The sequence below is a fragment of the Leptodactylus fuscus genome, chromosome 7 (assembly GCF_031893055.1).
Source record: "Leptodactylus fuscus isolate aLepFus1 chromosome 7, aLepFus1.hap2, whole genome shotgun sequence".
NCBI lineage: Eukaryota > Metazoa > Chordata > Amphibia > Anura > Leptodactylidae > Leptodactylus > Leptodactylus fuscus.
The window spans coordinates 153,629,806-153,650,778 of NC_134271.1; the positions used below are offsets into that span (position 1 = coordinate 153,629,806).

Here is a 20,973-nt window from a genome sequence, read left to right on the forward strand (position 1 = left end):
CCCCCCGCCGCTGGCTTCATGCAGGGCAGGGCAGCGATGTCTCAGGCCCCGGCGTCTATCCCTCCCCGGCATCCGCCTCTCTAGTACAGCGGATGCCAGGTCAGTATCAGCGGTCCCTTCTCCCCCGGGGCCGGTCCCCACCGGCCCCATACCTGTAAAGTTGCAGGCCGGCTCCTGCGCGACGATATCGCAGGAGCCGACCTGTTCGGGTGACAGCCGGGAGCCTAATGAGGCTCCCAGGCCTGTCACTGCTATATTAGTATTGCGGCTGGTCTCTATGACCAGCCGTAATACTAATAGACAGAATGTCCCATAGACGGCAATACAGTTGTGTTGCCGTCTATGGGACTTGCAATCAAGTGACCGCAGGTTCAAGCCCCGGGGGGGGGAATAAAATAGTAAAAAAAAAAAAAAGCTTTAAAAATATATAATAAAAATATGAAATAAATAAAAGTTCTAAATCACCTCCTGTCCCTAGAATATATATATAAAAGTAGAAAATCATATATCATAAACCACCGTTTTTTTTTTCAATAAAAGGTGATCTAAGAAATAGATATTCCCCAAAATGGTAAACTAAAAAGTACTTCTGGCCCCGCAAAAAAAAACACTCTATGCGTCCCCGTACAGCTGCAGGGTCACCTGTCAATGTGGCCTTGCAGCTGTTGCAAAACTACAACTCCCATATATTAAATATTTTACCATTTTTTGCTTCAAAATTTTTTTTCCCTATTTTCCTCCTCTAAAACCGAGGTGCGTCTTATAGTCCAGTGCGTCTTATAGTCCGAAAAATACGTATCATATTACTCACTGAAATGACGTATTCCTGGAAAAATTGTCATTTTCACCTTTCACAATCATCTGCGTATTCATTTATGGATAATAAGTTATAGCAACACTTGGGGGTTACAAATGCTCTCTGTACCCCTGGAGAAATCCTTCAGGGGTGTAGTTTCCAAAATAAGGTCACATATCAGGGGATTCCACTTTACTGGTGTTTCAGCTCTCATGGCATCCAAAAACCCAATAACCCTTCTTCCTTTCTGTGTCCGTCTGTGCCCTAATATCAGTATATACCACATATGACATTACGTACATTATCCCGGATACACCACTGTCATACATGTGCCCTAATATCAGTATATACCACATATGACATTACGTACGTTATCCTGGGTACACCAGTGTCATACATGTGCCCTAATATCAGTATATACCACATATGACATTACATACGTTATCCTGGGTACACCAGTGTCATACATGTGCCCTAATATCAGTATATACCACATATGACATTACGTACATTATCCCGGGTACACCAGTGTCATACATGTGCCCTAATATCAGTATATACCACATATGACATTACGTACGTTATCCTGGGTACACCAGTGTCATACATGTGCCCTAATATCAGTATATACCACATATGACATTACGTACATTATCCCAGGTACACCAGTGTCATACATGTGCCCTAATATCAGTATATACCACATATGACATTGCATACGTTATCCGGGGTACACCAGTGTCATACATGTGCCCTAATATCAGTATATACCACATATGACATTACGTACGTTATCTGGAGTACACCAGTGTCATACATGTGCCCTAATATCAGTATATACCACATATGACATTACGTACGTTATCTGGAGTACACCAGTGTCATACATGTGTCATACATGTGTCATACACTGCAGTTTGGGCACAGAAGAGAAGGAGCGCTATGTGGCTTCTGGTGTACAGATTTGGATGTTTGGTATCTGGACGTCATGTCATGTTTCAAAACTGCACCCCTCAAATAATTTCTCAGGGGGTGTAGTGAGTATTAGCATCCCAGACATGACTGCAAAGCGGATGGTGAAGAGGGAATATATACCGTATATGCTCGAGTATAAGCCGAGGTTTTCAGCACAGTTTTTGTGCCGAAAAAGTCCCCTTCGGCTTATACTTGAGTCAAGCGCAGGGGGGATATTGTTATATACACTCCAGACACTGTATTGTTTGCACGGTGTAGGTTGCACTCACATTCTACTGCGGTTGTCCAGCCAGAAGGTCCACGGGGAGTACAGCGGGATGCCCTCACTGTCCGGCTCCTGCGGCAGCTCCAGGCTGGTGATGGTTCAGGTGCAGCTGCTCCTCGCTCTCTGCCTTCAGCTGCCGTGGGTCTACATCTATGCCATTTGCTTATATCCTGCAAAGAGTATGGCCGGGAGTCCGTGGTTACATACAATATTTGCAGAGTTATTATATGGCTGCCCAGGTGATATATCGTGTTATAATGATGTGATTATGATCCCATGTATGAGTGGATTCTGTTTCCCTAGAATACTAATACAGTTGGTATATGTAGATGTAATCTTAGTCCTTGCACTAGGTTGCTTACTGGTCACCCGGTATGATTATTTCCTTTTGGGTACGGGGGCTAGTTTCATGTATTGCAATTCACATTACTTGTTATACATTAATTATACAGTATTATGTGATATCAATTCAAGATTCATGTGTGTCTGTTATATTTCACAGTATGTTGTATGCTGTTTGTGGATTTTTTTATTTTTTCTTTTAATTTGTGTGTGTCTCTTTAAATCCTGGTTCTTTGACGTATGTCTGTTGTTGGTGCCAGGTGCAATAATCAGGTCTAATTAGGAGACGTCTAGAGCAGGCATGTCAAACTTGGGGTACCCCGAGGGCCACATGAGTAACAAGAGGTTATAGCGAGGGCCGCACAAAGCAGCTAATATCACACACGTATTTTAACAGCAGTCATGAAAACAAGATATGAAGTAGTAATATGTAACAGCAACTAATATAATTAACAAAAATACAGAAATTAAAAACTAAACATTTATTTGCTATAATTTTTTTCAATCTTTTTTAGATAAGTGGTGATCAGTCAGCCTTGTTCTCTGAGAAGATTTTGTTAGTTTCATAAAAGAAAATTATCTGTTTACATATACACCCTTCATCTGCCCCCAGATTCATGTCCCCCATCTCTGCCCCCCAGATTCATGTCCCCATCTCTGCCCCCAGATTCATGTCCCCCCCCATCTCTGCCCCCATATTTATGTCCCCCCATCTCTGCCCCCATATTCATGTCCCCCCATCTCTGCCCCCATATTCATGTCCCCCCCATCTCTGCCCCCATATTCATGTCCCCCCCATCTCTGCCCCCAGATTCATGTCCTCAATCTCTGCCCCCAGATTCATGTCCCCCCCTCCATCTCTGCCCCCAGATTCATGTCTCCCCTCCATCTCTGCCCCCAGATTCATGTCCCCCATGTCTGCCCCCAGATTCATGTCCCCCATCTCTGCCCCCAGATTCATGTCCCCCCTCCATCTCTGCCCCCAGATTCATGTCCCCCCTCCATCTCTGCCCCCAGATTAATGTCCCCCCTCCATCTCTGCCCCCAGATTCATGTCCCCCCTCCATCTCTGCCCCCAGATTCATGTCCCCCATCTCTGCCCCCAGATTCATGTCCCCCCTCCTTCTCTGCCCCCAGATTCATGTACTTCCTCCATCTCTCCCCCCAGATTCATGTCCCCCATCTCTGCCCCCAGATTCATGTCCCCCCTCCATCTCTGCCCCCAGATTCATGTCCTCTCCATCTCTGCCTCCAGATTCATGTCCCCCCATCTCTGACCCCAGATTCATGTCCCACATCTCTGCCCCCAGATTCATATCCCCCATCTCTGCCCCCAGATTCATATCCCCCATCTCTGCCCCCCAGATTCATGTCCCCATCTCTGCCCCATATTCATGTCCCCCCCATCTCTGCCCCCATATTCATGTCCCCCCATCTCTGCACCCATATTCATGTGCCCCCATATTCATGTCCCCCCATCTCTGCCCCCATATTCATGTCCCCCCCATCTCTGCCCCCAGATTCATGTCCTCCCATCTCTGCCCCCAGATTCATGTCCTCAATCTCTGCCCCCAGATTCATGTCCCCCCCTCCATCTCTGCCCCCAGATTCATGTCCCCCTCCATCTCTGCCCCCAGATTCATGTCCCCCATCTCTGCCCCCAGATTCATGTCCCCTCCATCTCTGCCCCAGATTCATGTCCCCCATGTCTTCCCCCAGATTCATGTCCCCCATCTCTGCCCCCAGATTCATGTCCCCCATCTCTGCCCCCAGATTCATGTCCCCCATGTCTGCCCCCAGATTCATGTCCCCCTCCATCTCTGCCCCCAGATTCATGTCCCCCATCTCTGCCCCCAGATTCATGTCCCCCCTCCATCTCTGCCCCCAGATTTATGTCCCCCCATGTCTGCCCCCAGATTCATGTCCCCCTCCATCTCTGCCCCCAGATTCATGTCCCCCCTCCATCTCTGCCCCCAGATTCATGTCCCCCCTCCATCTCTGCCCCCAGATTCATGTCCCCCCTCCATCTCTGCCCCCAGATTCATGTCCCCTCCATCTCTGCCCCCAGATTCATGTCCCCCCTCCATCTCTGCCCCCAGATTCATGTCCCCCCTCCATCTCTGCCCCCAGATTCATGTCTCCCCTCCATCTCTGCCCCCAGATTCATGTCCCCCCTCCATCTCTGCCCCCAGATTCATGTCCCCCCTCCATCTCTGCCCCCAGATTCATGTCCCCCCTCCATCTCTGCCCCCAGATTCATGTCCCCCCTCCATCTCTGCCCCCAGATTCATGTCCCCCCTCCATCTCTGCCCCCAGATTCATGTCCCCCCTCCATCTCTGCCCCCAGATTCATGTCCCCATCTCTGCCCACAGATTCATGTCCCCAATCTCTGCCCCCAGATTCATGTCCCCCCTCCATCTCTGCCCCCAGTGTCATGCCATTCCCTCCTTCATCTGCCCTCTGTTTCACGTTCCACACACATTAAAGAGGACCTTCTTCACAGCACAGCCAATCGCGCTGTACAGTGTGTGCGGGGAGGAACGCCCCCTCCCTCTGCTCGCAGTACTCGTCCATAGACGAGTATTATCAGGGAGGGAGGGGGGAGTTCCTCCCGGCTCTCACAGCACAGCACGATTGGCTGTGCTGTGAAGAAGGACGTCTCTGGCTAACTGTCAGAAACGCCCTTCTGACCATAGAAGAGCTACGGTACCGGACCGTAAGCTCTTCACACTGGGCCCACATTGGGAAAGCCGACAGTGCGCTGAACTCAGCGCACTGTCAGCTTTCCGGCAGTATATAGAACTGCCTTACCTTGTCCGACGACTCCAAGTCCTCGCTCCCCCGCCGCACTCTCTCTCGCGCGCTAATAGTCGTAGACGCGATGTGACGTCATCACGTCACATCACGTCTACACAGCAGCGTGTAGACGCGTGAGTATTGCATCTCTGCGGCCCGCACAAAAGTTTCAAACTTTGTCTCTAAACTTTAGAGACAAAGTTTGAGACTTTTGTGCGGGCTGCAGATATGCCTGCAAAGGGCCGCATGCGGCCCGCGGGCCGCATGTTGACATGCCTGGTCTAGAGTATATATAGCAGGTAAAGCACACTGGCAGATATCGCTATGAGTAAGGAGCTCAGGCTCTGAAACGCGTAAGCGGTTCAGTATGTCGCATCGTCATTGTTAGTCCGGTATGTCTACATGAATTTTTTTGAATAACGCTGAATTTGTTTTTTGTTCGATGTCTGTGTTGGTTTTTTTATGGGACCAAATGTTCCTATTCATTAAAAGCTAAGCTTTATCGGGATCTATCGTTGTGCTGGATATATCTTTTTTCTCATGCATTATGACTTTTGCCTAAACCCAGTAGGCTATATCCGTGCATAACCAGTTTCACGTATATACATTTTTACTGGAGCATGGAGCCGTGAATCATTGTGACAGTACTGTTTCTACCTTGATAAATATATGACCCAAAACCCAATAAAACAAGTTGCAGATCTCAAATATCCACTCACATACATCTGATAGATCCGTAAAACCAAAGATCCCACCGAGCGTGCCAAATATAATGTGATGGAGCCGATCTCTATGTTGCCCTCAACAAACATGGCGCTCACATACTCACATTTAGGAAATGCGCATGCGTGAACCTCTAAATCTCACTCAATCCATAGGATGTATAGATGGATACTTGTAAGAGAAAACCTACGCATGCGCACTAGCTCCAACACTAAGAACTTGTTATCCTAGGCATCAAAGGAAGGACTCAGACATGCACACTAGCTTAACCACTGAAAACTACCCTTGTATAAAGGTAAGTAAAAATACATGTATATACAACTCCAGGATGCTCCTATTACGGAAATATTACCATATAATACCAATCAGACAAATACACATTTAGAAAACATTCCCTTGATCTTATAAACTAGGATTATGATTATTGAGTACAGTACTAATTCTACCTTAACAAATATATGCAAGGTCATGCTAGTCGGTGGTCCAAATGGGACATCCCCAAGTATCGACAGACGGGTTTTGCGCCACGCGCTCACTGTACAGCGCCACATTATCCCCTGGTGGGGGAGTTTTCGTGTTAAATTTTTTTCATGCCGTCCGTTTCCCCATGCCTTGATTAGCGTTATAGGATGTGAACACTAGTTTAGCCATGAGTCCGGCGTAAGGTCAGGGAGGTATAATGTTAAAGGCCCAGGTAGAGGGAACAATTAGGGGAGGGGGGAGGGAAGGCTGGGAGAGGGTGATCAAGAGGGAGAGGAGGGTACAACTATAGGTAGTCAGTAAAAAAGAGCGAGAAATTGCAAATGACAGAAGTGGTTCTCACTGCAAATAACAACCACAGTTTAATGTGAAAAGCAATCAACAGTATAAAGCAATAACAGTCAAATTATGCGTATTATAGCAGCGGCAAGGCTGATATCCGCTAGCTATGCAAAACACTGTCCAAACGACAGCTAAACGGAGGTAGGAGATAAAGTCCAATCGTGGTCATCGGCCAACCACTCCAAACAGGGGCTAAATAACTATACAAAGAGGGTGAAAAGGGGAGAGCAGTTTAAAGAGGGGGTAGACACGTAGTATAGGAGGTAGGAGACCCTGGAGCAGGCATAAGAGGCAGAGGAGGGGGGGGGGAATGAGTTGAGGGGGGGGAAACAGAGAGAGCATGAAGTACACATATTACCAGCGTATCAATTAGCAGACCAGAATATCCCAAAATCTGCGCATGCCCGATAAGGACAGACGCAATAACTGGCTATTCACATAGGGAACTAGAGATTGAGACGCCCCGCGAGACATACCCACACAGCCCATATAAGCTGGACAGGTTGAACCGCTGCATGTGTGCAATGCAGGGTCTGGGAAAGGGCGGCCACCCGGGGCCGCGGGGCCCATCCTCGGTACCCCAGGGCCACGGGCAGGAGCCCCCCCCAAGGATACAATAACACTAAGCAATAAAAATGCCAAAGAACTAGTACAAATCAGATTGCCTCATGCAATCTGCCACCAACACTGCCAGTATGTGAAACATGACTTAAGACCCGGCGTAGCATGTGAATAAAGAAAACCATAAATATAAGTGTCACGGGATGGTTAGAGTCCGGCAATAGGCAATGTGTAATATATATTTCATGTGGAATGTATTCTCTAACCTGTTGTAAACATCAGTGTGTAGTTGGCTGATTGGGGTCTAGTGTGTTAGCACATTGTATGCAAATCCCTCTAACTAGTGAGGACAATAGGTGGAGATAATCTGATCAGTGTCTCCAAGAAGATGTTGGACGGTGCATTGTCCATAGTAGACAGGGAGTCTGCTCTCCTTGGTATAGGTGAGGGGGGAAGGATCTGTGACTCAGCCCTTCCCACCCACAGATATAGGTGTAACAGTCTTAGTATATAGATGTAGCTAGCAGTTAGTATGTGTTAGCCGGCCTGTGCACAGCTCTGTAGAGAGCCAGGATTTTGTTACAGGACCAAGGAACCAAAGCTATCATTGGATTGTGACTTCTGTGGACTTATTGTTATTACGGTTGATGTGACCGCCACCGGCTACTAACTTTGTGGATTACAATAAATTGCTGTTGTCTCCTGACCTCTTGCGTCCGTGTTGATTCAAGATATCCTCCGGAGTAAGACGTATACCTTTGCTCCGTGACAACTGGTTGGCAGCGGTGGGATCAACAGCGGACAGCGAGATGGACTACAGCAGCCCAGCGATTAATGGAGCCACAACCTCAGAATACAGGAACTGGACTATGGCAAGTCTACAAGTAAGGGCCCGGGAACTAAACCTGAGTTACCAGGGAAGAACGAAAGAGCAACTGATCGAGGCACTGGAGGAGATGACCCTGCAAAGCGACCATGAGGAGAGCTGCCCCCAGGAGACAGTAGAGATACGGGAGTGGCAGGTACAGACCCAAAAGAGCAGATGGGTTGTTTTGTATGAGGAGGAATTGGCAGTGCTGGGGCTAGAAGCAACTGCAGAGCAAAGGAGTAGAGCGTTACAGAGGGCTCAGGAAACGGAGAAGGAGGAACAGAGAATGGCGCATGAAAAGGAAAGAATGGCGCATGAAATGCGAATGGCTGAGATAACTGCGCGGAATTATAATCAAACGTCGACCCCCAGCCCAACAGTGAGAGAACCACCATATGTCTCCCATAAACACTTCAAGACCTTTGATGAAGCGGCTGGGGATGTTGATGGATATTTTCAGGACTTCGAACACCAGTGCCGCCTGATGGAAGTCCCAGAGAAGGATTGGGTCCGGTATCTGGTGGGGCACCTACGAGATGGGGCTGCGGAAGCTCTCAGAGCCATGGACCCTAGTGATCAGCGGGACTATGAGGCCATTAAAAGAGCGGTGCAGAAGTATTATGCAGTCACTCCAGAGACCTACCGAGTTCAGTTCCGCTCTTTGTCTTACAATGGGGGAAGCTCCTTCCACATGTTCGCCCACAAGTTGAAGCAAGCATGCAAGCGCTGGCTAGAAGGAGAGGAGGCTGTCACAGTCGATAAGATCCTCCAAGTCATACTTAAGGAACAGTTCTTTTCCCAGTGCCCCGCTGAGATCCGTGAGTGGGTGCTGGAACGGAACCCAGCCACAGTGGAGCAAGCTGCTTCTCTTGCAGATGAGGGCCTGACCATCAAGCCGCAGTGGAAGAGGTTGTTTGCAGAGGAGCGGAAAACTACCACAGTCCGCCAGACACCCTTCAGCCAGCCACCCACCTTTCGTGCCCGGCCTCAGGATTACAATTCCCCCTCTACCCCTGCCCCAGCCCATCGGCCTCCAGCTATGAACAACCCTGTCCCTAGACAACGACCTACTGGAAGAATGCTAGAGCGCAGATGTTTTGGGTGCGGGCGGCCTGGACATTTGCAAGCTAGTTGCCCTGTTAACATGGGGGCACGGGCCACCGTGGCATCTCGGCCTATTCACTACCTGGAAACCACCCCTAGGACAGAAAGTTTGGCCCCATTTCCAGATGACTCCATGAATGACCCATCTGTTCCACCTCCAGGGGTCTATGGGATTCAGCCTTCCGCCACACATCCCGCAAACCTTCAGCGGAAGCACTTGCAGGAGGTCCTACTGGATGGCCGAACAGTTGTTGGATTCCGGGACTCGGGAGCTTTCCTAACGGTAGCGGACCCCCGAGTTGTGCGACCCGAGGCCCTAGAGGAGGGCCCTGGCATTTCTATCAAGTTGGCAGGGGGTACTCAAAGACGTATTCCTAAAGCTACCGTGGAACTCGACTATGGTTATGGACCAAAACGATGCACAATTGGTGTGATGAGCGGGCTGCCGGCCGATGTTCTGTTAGGCAACGATGTTGGAAATCTACAGTGCCACTTTGTGGGAGCAGTGACCCGAAGCCAAGCTCAGAGAGACGCCAACATGGATCGACCGGATTTTCTGCCAGATGCCAGCCCTTCAACCCTACAACTTTACCATTCAGTACCGCCGAGGGAACCAACACCAGAACGCAGATGGGTTATCCCGGCAGGAGGACATATGAGCTATAGAGACTGATGTGCATTCCCCAATTTACCTGTGTAGGCCAATTGTGTCATGAACATGTTTTGAGAGGGGGAGGGGTTGTCACGGGATGGTTAGAGTCCGGCAATAGGCAATGTGTAATATATATTTCATGTGGAATGTATTCTCTAACCTGTTGTAAACATCAGTGTGTAGTTGGCTGATTAGGGTCTAGTGTGTTAGCACATTGTATGCAAATCCCTCTAACTAGTGAGGACAATGGGTGGAGATAATCTGATCGGTGTCTCCAAGAAGATGTTGGACGGTGCATTGTCCATAGTAGACAGGGAGTCTGCTCTCCTTGGTATAGGTGAGGGGGGAAGGATCTGTGACTCAGCCCTTCCCACCCACAGATATAGGTGTAACAGTTTAGTATATAGATGTAGCTAGCAGTTAGTATGTGTTAGCCGGCCTGTGCACAGCTCTGTAGAGAGCCAGGATTTTGTTACAGGACCAAGGAACCAAAGCTATCATTGGATTGTGACTTCTGTGGACTTATTGTTATTACGGTTGATGTGACCGCCACCGGCTACTAACTTTGTGGATTACAATAAATTGCTGTTGTCTCCTGACCTCTTGCGTCCGTGTTGATTCAAGATATCCTCCGGAGTAAGACGTATACCTTTGCTCCGTGACAATAAGCAATACTGAGGCGCTCTGGGTATGGGGCCAAAACGCAAGTTCAAAAAACTGCGAAGATGTGCCAAAAAAGAAGTCCAGGGTCTGGGTGAAGTCGTATAGGATCCTGAAAATCCAGGGTTCAGGGGACAAGTGTCTTCCTTGCCTTAGGAGACTTTGGCTTATACGGGCGATCCGGCCCGGTGATGCTGGGAAGCGAAGGCCAAGCAGTTATGTCCATATTGAGAGCCTGCCAGGAGGGAATGGGGATAGGCTGGATGCCCAACAGGGGCCACGCGGCTTCGAGGTCTGCAGGCGAGCGTATCACAATTCTGCGGCCCTGTTTCAGGACTGCCAGCCCAAATGGAAACAACCACATGTATTGTAGGCCTTTCTCCTTTAATGCCTCTAGCAGCGGGCGCAGCATGCGCCGCTTAGATAGGGTTACCGGAGCCAAGTCCTGATAAAGTTGTACCTCTGATTGTTCATAATGAACTGGCCTCTTTGCCCTGGCCGCGGTCAGGATCTCCACAGTGTCCACTGAATTCAAGAGTCCGCATATAATATCTCTGGGCGGGTCTGTGGTTGCGGGTTTAGGCCGCACAGCACGGTGTACTCTTTCAATTTGGATAGCCCCAGCCCTCTCCTGGCCCAGGAGAGATGTAAAGATAGACGCCATGATGTCTCTCAAATCCTCCGGGGGGTAGGATTCGGGCAGACCCTTCAGACGTATGTTTCTGCGTCTGTTTCGATTTTCCAAATCCTCTAACATATCACTTGCTCTATTAATATGGGCATGATGCAACACGACATGCTGTTCTACAGTAGTGGAGTGAGTGGCGAGAGCCGAGTAGGCCGACTCCACTGACGACACTCTGCCCCCCAGGCTTTGCATGTCTTCCCTGAGGGCTGCTAATTCCGACATAATCGGGGCTACCGTATGCGAGAGTAGTTTGCGCATAAAGGACTTAGTAACTAGAGCCGAAGAGTTGGTATCTGACCTGTCCGCGCTGGTCACGCTTTCCATATCCGAGTCCTCGGCAGTGTACTCCTCCTGCACTTCCCCCTGCGCCATCTTGCGCGCCAAGGCCGGGGACCGGGCCGGCTTCTTCTTGAAGAATTTGTGCATTTCCCCCTGCTGATTCCTCCCGATGGGTGTACCGGGGGTCTCCTGGCTCTTGTCTCGCCCGTTCTTCCCCATTTGTGCTGCTGTTCGTTAAGTTTAGAGTGGGTAAGGCCGATTCACAGACGGAGCTGCAGGCTCAGACGTCCATCTGTGTTGACGGTTAGGCTCCGCCCCCCCCATGCCTTGATTAGCACACATACAAATTTTCACGCAATTCCGTCCATTGAGTCAGCCTGCACACGACTCCAAACGACATGCAGTATCTGTGTCCGGTTTAAAAAACAGTTTGCGGCGTAGAGCATAAAATGCTCACCGGCGCACACGGCCAGACCCGGTCTGACAACTTTCTGTCTTCTACATGCAGAAGACGGAAAGCTAAGAACGGACTCCGGGCGCTAGTGTGAACCCAGCGTAAAGCTGTGTGATCACGTGAGCTATGTATCTAATCCTATCCCGTGTGATACTGTATACTGAGCCGTGTATCTAATCCTCTCCTGTGTGATACTGTATACTGAGCTGTGTATCTAATCCTATCCTGTGTGATGCTGTATACTGAGCTGTATCTAATCCTATCCTGTGTGATACTGTATACTGAGCTTTGTATCTAATCCTATCCTGTGTGATACTGTATACTGAGCTGTATCTAATCCTATCCTGTGTGATACTGTATACAGAGCTGTGTATCTAATCCTCTTATGTGTGATACTGTATACTGATCTGTGTATCTAATCCTATCCTGTGTGATACTGTATACTGAGCTGTGTATCTAATCCTATCCCGTGTGATACTGTATACTGACCTGTGTATCTAATCCTATCCCCTGTGATACTGTATACTGAGCTGTGTATCTAATCCTATCCCGTGTGATACTGTATACTGAGCTGTGTATCTAATCCTATCCCGTGTGATACTGTATACTGAGCTGTGTATCTAATCCTATCCTGTGTGATACTGTATACTGAGCTGTGTATCTAATCCTATCCTGTGTGATACTGTATACTGAGCTGTGTATCTAATCCTATCCTGTGTGATACTGTATACTGAGCTGTGTATCTAATCCTGTCCTGTGTGATACTGTATACTGAGCTGTGTATCTAATCCTATCCTGTGTGACACTGTATACTGAGCTGTGTATCTAATCCTATCTTGTGTGATACTGTATACTGAGCTGTGTATCTAATCCTATCCTGTGTGATACTGTATACTGAGCCGCGTATCTAATCCTATCCTGTGTGATACTGTATACTGAGCCGTGTATCTAATCCTGTCCTGTGTGATATTGTATACTGAGCTGTGTATCTAATCCTATCCTGTATGATACTGTATACTGAGCTGTGTATCTAATCCTATCCTGTGTGATACTGTATACTGAGCTGTGTATCTAATCCTCTCCTGTGTGATACTGTATACTGAGCTGTGTATCTAATCCTGTCCTGTGTGATACTGTATACTGAGCTGTATCTAATCCTATCCTGTGTGATACTGTATACTGAGCCGCGTATCTAATCCTATCCTGTGTGATACTGTATACTAAGCTGTGTATCTAATCCTGTCCTGTGTGATACTGTATACTGAGCTGTGTATCTAATCATATCCTGTGTGATACTGTATACTGAGCTGTGTATCTAATCCTGTCCTGTGTGATACTGTATACTGAGCTGTGTATCTAATCCTATCCTGTGTGATACTGTATACTGAGCTGTGTATCTAATCCTATCCTGTGTGATACAGTATACTGAGCTGTGTATCTAATCCTATCCTGTGTGATACTGTATACTGAGCTGTGTATCTAATCCTATCCTGTGTGATACTGTATACTGAGCTGTGTATCTAATCCTATCCTGTGTGATACTGTATACTGAGCTGTGTATCTAATCCTATCCTGTGTGATACTGTATACTGAGCTGTATCTAATCCTATCCTGTGTGATACTGTATACTGAGCTGTGTATCTAATCCTATCCTGTGTGATACTGTATACTGAGCCGCGTATCTAATCCTATCCTGTGTGATACTGTATACTGAGCTGTGTATCTAATCCTATCCTGTGTGATACTGTATACTGAGCTGTGTATCTAATCCTATCCTGTGTGATACTGTATACTGAGCTTTGTATCTAATCCTATCCTGTGTGATTCTGTATACTGAGCTGTGTATCTAATCCTATCCTGTGTGATGCTGTATACTGAGCTGTATCTAATCCTATCCTGTGTGATACTGTATACTGAGCTGTGTATCTAATCCTATCCTGTGTGATACTGTATACTGAGCTGTGTATCTAATCCTATCCTGTGTGATACTGTATACTGAGCTGTGTATCTATTCCTATCCTGTGTGATACTGTATACTGAGCTGTGTATCTAATCCTGTCCTGTGTGATACTGTATACTGAGCCGCGTATCTAATCCTATCCTGTGTGATACTGTATACTGAGCTGTGTATCTAATCCTATCCTGTGTGATACTGTATACTGAGCCGTGTATCTAATCCTATCCTGTGTGATACTGTATACTGAGCTGTGTATCTAATCCTATCTTGTGTGATACTGTATACTGAGCTGTGTATCTAATCCTATCCTGTGTGATACTGTATACTGAGCTGTGTATCTAATCCTATCCTGTGTGATACTGTATACTGAGCTGTATCTAATCCTATCCTGTGTGATACTGTATACTGAGCTGTGTATCTAATCCTGTCCTGTGTGATACTGTATACTGAGCTGTGTATCTAATCCTATCCTGTGTGATACTGTATACTGAGCTGTGTATCTAATCCTATCCTGTGTGATACTGTATACTGAGCTGTGTATCTAATCCTGTCCTGTGTGATACTGTATACTGAGCTGTGTATCTAATCCTATCCTGTGTGATACTGTATACTGAGCTGTGTATCTAATCCTATCCTGTGTGATACTGTATACTGAGCTGTGTATCTAATCCTATCCTGTGTGATACTGTATACTGAGCTGTGTATCTATTCCTATCCTGTGTGATACTGTATACTGAGCTGTGTATCTAATCCTGTCCTGTGTGATACTGTATACTGAGCCGCGTATCTAATCCTATCCTGTGTGATACTGTATACTGAGCCGCGTATCTAATCCTATCCTGTGTGATACTGTATACTGAGCCGTGTATCTAATCCTATCCTGTGTGATACTGTATACTGAGCTGTGTATCTAATCCTGTCCTGTGTGATACTGTATACTGAGCTGTGTATCTAATCCTGTCCTGTGTGATACTGTATACTGAGCTGTGTATCTAATCCTATCCTGTGTGATACTGTATACTGAGCCGTGTATCTAATCCTATCCTCTGTGATACTGTATACTGAGCCGCGTATCTAATCCTATCCTGTGTGATACTGTATACTGAGCTGTGTATCTAATCCTATCCTGTGTGATACTGTATACTGAGCTGTGTATCTAATCCTATCCTGTGTGATACTGTATACTGAGCTGTGTATCTAATCCTATCCTGTGTGATACTGTATACTGCGCTGTGTATCTAATCCTATCCTGTGTGATACTGTATACTGAGCTGTATCTAATCCTATCCTGTGTGATACTGTATACTGAGCCGTGTATCTAATCCTATCCTCTGTGATACTGTATACTGAGCCGCGTATCTAATCCTATCCTGTGTGATACTGTATACTGAGCTGTGTATCTAATCCTATCCTGTGTGATACTGTATACTGAGCTGTGTATCTAATCCTATCCTGTGTGATACTGTATACTGAGCTGTATCTAATCCTATCCTGTGTGATACTGTATACTGAGCTGTGTATCTAATCCTATCCTGTGTGATACTGTATACTGAGCTGTGTATCTAATCCTATCCTGTGTGATACTGTATACTGAGCTGTGTATCTAATCCTATACTGTGTGACACTGTATACTGAGCTGTGTATCTAATCCTATCCTGTGTGATACTGTATACTGAGCTGTGTATCTAATCCTATCCTGTGTGATACTGTATACTGAGCTGTGTATCTAATCCTATCCTGTGTGATACTGTATACTGAGCTGTGTATCTAATCCTATCCTGTGTGATACTGTATACTGAGCTGTATCTAATCCTATCCTGTGTGATACTGTATACTGAGCTGTGTATCTAATCCTATCCTGTGTGATACTGTATACTGAGCTGTGTATCTAATCCTATCCTGTGTGATACTGTATACTGAGCTGTGTATCTAATTCTGTCCTGTGTGATACTGTATACTGAGCTGTGTATCTAATCCTATCCTGTGTGATACTGTGTACTGAGCTGTGTATCTAATCCTGTCCTGTGTGATACTGTATACTGAGCTGTGTATCTCATCCTATCCTGTGTGATACTGTATACTGAGCTGTGTATCTAATCCTATCCTGTGTGATACTGTATACTGAGCTGTGTATCTAATCCTATCCTGTGTGATACTGTATACTGAGCTGTATCTAATCCTATCCTGTGTGATACAGTATACTGAGCTGTGTATCTAATCCTATCCTGTGTGATACTGTATACTGAGCTGTGTATCTAATCCTATCCTGTGTGATACTGTATACTGAGCTGTGTATCTAATCCTATCCTGTGTGATACTGTATACTGAGCTGTGTATCTAATCCTATCCTGTGTGATACTGTATACTGAGCTGTGTATCTAATCCTATCCTGTGTGATACTGTATACTGAGCTGTATCTAATCCTATCCTGTGTGATACTGTATACTGAGCTGTGTATCTAATCCTATCCTGTGTGATACTGTATACTGAGCTGTGTATCTAATCCTATCCTGTGTGATACTGTATACTGAGCTGTGTATCTAATTCTGTCCTGTGTGATACTGTATACTGAGCTGTGTATCTAATCCTATCCTGTGTGATACTGTGTACTGAGCTGTGTATCTAATCCTGTCCTGTGTGATACTGTATACTGAGCTGTGTATCTCATCCTATCCTGTGTGATACTGTATACTGAGCTGTGTATCTAATCCTATCCTGTGTGATACTGTATACTGAGCTGTGTATCTAATCCTATCCTGTGTGATACTGTATACTGAGCTGTGTATCTAATCCTATCCTGTGTGATACTGTATACTGAGCTGTGTATCTAATTCTGTCCTGTGTGATACTGTATACTGAGCTGTGTATCTAATCCTATCCTGTGTGATACTGTGTACTGAGCTGTGTATCTAATCCTGTCCTGTGTGATACTGTATACTGAGCTGTGTATCTCATCCTATCCTGTGTGATACTGTATACTGAGCTGTGTATCTAATCCTATCCTGTGTGATACTGTATACTGAGCTGTGTATCTAATCCTATCCTGTGTGATACTGTATACTGAGCTGTGTATCTAATCCTATCCTGTGTGATACTGTATACTGAGCTGTGTATCTAATCCTATCCTGTGTGATACTGTATACTGAGCTGTGTATCTAATCCTATCCTGTGTGATACTGTATACTGAGCTGTGTATCTAATCCTATCCTGTGTGATACTGTATACTGAGCTGTGTATCTAATCCTATCCCGTGTGATACTGTATACTGAGCTGTATCTAATCCTATCCTGTGTGATACTGTATACTGAGCTGTGTATCTAATCCTATCCTGTGTGATACTGCATACTGAGCTGTGTATCTAATCCTATCCTGTGTGATACTGTATACTGAGCTGTGTATCTAATCCTATCCTGTGTGATACTGTATACTGAGCTGTGTATCTAATCCTATCCTGTGTGATACAGCTGCTGATACATCTCCCCTTCTTATTCTTACAGGTTGGCTAGTAATAATCTCCCAGACACTTGCTGCACCCAGTTGGCCTCTGTAATAAGGAATAACCAGTCCCTGAAGAGACTTGGCCTGTCTGGTAACCGTCTGTCTGGTCCTCACTTCAGTGACTTGATGGCCGCTCTGTCCAGTCCAGCCTGCAGGATAGAGGAATTAGAGTGAGTATAAGAGATGTGTACAGGAGGAGACATGTGGGGACAAGTTATACAGGGATGTTATACTATTTTTTTATTTTTTTTTAATAATATTTTTATTAAGCGTAGTACAAATTTACAGAACAAAGAGAAATGAATAATATGCACACATTTACAATGCAAGGGCTGAAAACAACAATCAGGTATCAGCAAGCAAACGGCTACAAAAGGTGACCGCTTGGAGAGAGCAAATAAGGGTCAAGATTTAGCATAGCACATAGGATAAAAAAACATAAAATCTGTGTGCCCATGTAGAACGTTGTATCACAAAAAGATGTAAGGAGGGAATATAGCTAACCTAGAAAGGTGGGGAGAAGGAGAAAAGGCGAAGATTTTGCAGAAGGGGGAGAAAAAAGAAAAAGGGGGGGGGGGAGTATAAGAAATGAAGCAAAAAGAAGGTGTGTGTGTGGGGGGGGGGGGGGGGGGGGGGGTCAGTCGCCACCTCCCAGACTCAGAGTCTTCCAAGCAGACCATGTCTTTAGGTACTTATCATGTGTCCTGGTCTTCCAGCTGGAGAGTTCCTCAAACCTAGAAACCACATTAACTTTAGCAATCCATTCAAACTTCTTGGGGGGGTCAGTGCTAAGCCATTTTAGTGGGATCAGTTGATTCGCTGCCAGAAGGATGTTATACTATTTTATGTTCCTCCGCACCATTGTTATGTCTATGAGATAAACTGCTGGCTGCACCTTTATATGTGAGTTATAGAAAGATATTAGAAAATGGCTTGCAAATCAATAAAATTGTATCTACCACTTTTATGGAGAATATGTAGTGTTTTCAGTAGAATATACACTGCTCAAAAAAATTAAGGGACCCTCCAATATCACCTCCTAGATCTGAATGAATGAAATCTTCTCATTGAATATTTTTTCTGTACAAAGTTGAATGTGATGACAACAAAATCACACAAAAATCACCAATGGAAATCAGACTTATTAACCAATGGAGGCCTGGATTTGGAGCCCCCCCCCCCCCCCCCAAATTAAATTGGAAAAACACACTACAGGCTGATCCAACTGTGATGTAATGTCCTTAAAACTTGTCATTATGAGGCTGAGTAGTGTGTGTGGCCTCCACGTGCCTGTATGACCTCCCTACAACACCTGGGCATGCTCCTGATGAGGCTGAGTAGTGTGTGTGGCCTCCACGAGCCTGTATGACCTCCCTACAATGTCTGGGCATGCTCCTGATGAGGCTGAGTAGTGTGTGTGGCCTCCACGTGCCTGTATGACCTCCCTACAACACCTGGGTATGCTCCTCATGAGGCTGAGTAGTGTGTGTGGCCTCCACGTGCCTGTATCACCTCCCTTCAACACCTCGGCACCCCACACAAGGGGCTCAGGTAGTGCAGCTCATCCAGGATGGCACATCAATGCGAGCTGTGGCAAAAAGGTTTGCTATGTCTGTCAGCGTAGTGTCCAGAGGCTGGAGGCGCTACCAGGAGACAGGCCAGTACACCAGGCGACATGGAGGGGGCAGTAGGAGGGCAACAACCCAGCAGCAGGACCGCTACCTCTGCCTTTGTGCAAGGAGGAACAGGAGGAGCACTGCCAGAGCCCTGCAAAATGACCTTCAGCAGGCTACAAATGTGCATGTGTCTGCACAAACGGTTAGACACTGACTCCATGAGGATGGTATGAGGGCCCAATGTCCACAGATGGGGGTTGTGCTCACAGCCCAACACCGTGCAGGACACTTGGCATTTGCCATAGAACACCAGGATTGGCAACTTAGCCACTGGCGCCCTGGGCTCTTCACAGATAAAAGCAGGTTCACACTGAGCACATGTGACAGACGTGACAGAGTCTGGAAACACCGTGGAGAGCGATCTGCTGCCTGCAACACCCTTCAGCATGACCAGCAGTGGGTCAGTAAAGGTGTGGGGCCGCACAGCCCTCCATGTGCTCGCCAGAGGTAACCTGACTGCCATTAGGTACTGAGAGGAGATCCTCAGACCCCTTGTGAGACCATATGCTGGTGCGGTTGGCCCTGGGTTCCTCCTAATGCAGGACCATGCCAGACCTCATGTGGCTGGAGTGTCAGCAGTTCCTGCAAGATGGAGGCATTGAAGCTATGGACTGGCCCGCCCGTTCCCCAGACCTGAATCCGATTGAGCACATCTGGGACATCATGTCTCGTTCCATCCACCAATGTCACATTGCACCACAGACTGTCCAGGAGTTGGCAGATGCTTTAGTCCAGGTCTGGGAGGAGATCCCTCAGGAGACCATCCACAACCTCATCAGGAGCATGCCCAGATATTGTAGGGAGGTCGTACAGGCACGTGGAGGCCACACACACTACTCGGCCTCATCAGGAGCATGTCCAGGTGTTGTAGGGAGGTCATACAGACACGTGGAGGCCACACACACTACTCGGCCTCATCAGGAGCATGTCCAGGTGTTGTAGGGAGGTCATACAGACACGTGGAGGCCACACACACTACTCAGCCTCATCAGGAGCATGCCCAGGTGTTGTAGGGAGGTCATACAGGCACGTGGAGGCCACACACACTACTCAGCCTCATCAGGAGCATGCCCAGGTGTTGTAGGGAGGTCATACAGACACGTGGAGGCCACATACACTACTCGGCCGCATCAGGAGCATGCCCAGGCGTTGTAGGGAGGTCATACAGACACGACGAGGTCACACACACTACTTAGCCTCATCAGGAGCATGCCCAGATATTGTAGGGAGGTCATACAGGCATGTGGAGGCCGCACACACTACTCGGCCTCATCAGGAGCATGCCCAGGCGTTGTAGGGAGGTCATACAGACACGACGAGGTCACACACACTACTTAGCCTCATCAGGAGCATGTCCAGGTGTTGTAGGGAGGTCATACAGACACGTGGAGGCCACACACACTACTCGGCCGCATCAGGAGCATGCCCAGGCGGTGTAGGGCGGTCATACAGGCATGTGGAGGCCGCACACACTACTCGGCCTCATCAGGAGCATGCCCAGGCGTTGTAGGGAGGTCATACAGGCCCGTGGAGGCCACACACACTACTCAGCCTCATCAGGAGCATGCCCAGGTGTTGTAGGGAGGTCATACAGGCACGTGGAGACCACACACACTACTCAGCCTCATCAGGAGCATGTCCTGGTGTTGTAGGGAGGTCATACAGGCACGTGGAGGCCACACACACTACTCAGCCTCATCAGGAGCATGCCCAGGTGTTGTAGGGAGGTCATACAGGCACGTGGAGGCCACACACACTACTCAGCCTCATCAGGAGCATGCCCAGGTGTTGTAGGGAGGTCATACAGGCACGTGGAGGCCACACACACTACTCAGCCTCATACTGACATGTTCTAA

At 47.2% G+C, this 20,973-nt stretch overlaps 1 protein-coding gene across 1 annotated transcript in view; it reads left to right on the forward strand.

Annotated features, from left to right (window-relative positions):
- The window catches only part of LOC142214652 (NACHT, LRR and PYD domains-containing protein 12-like), a 177,028-nt gene that overhangs the window by 122,179 nt on the left and 33,876 nt on the right, over positions 1 to 20,973 (forward strand). Inside the window, exon 11 of the mRNA XM_075283592.1 lies at positions 17,441 to 17,611. Coding sequence (XP_075139693.1) covers positions 17,441 to 17,611 — 171 coding nt within the window. The remainder of the gene's footprint in view (positions 1 to 17,440; positions 17,612 to 20,973) is intronic.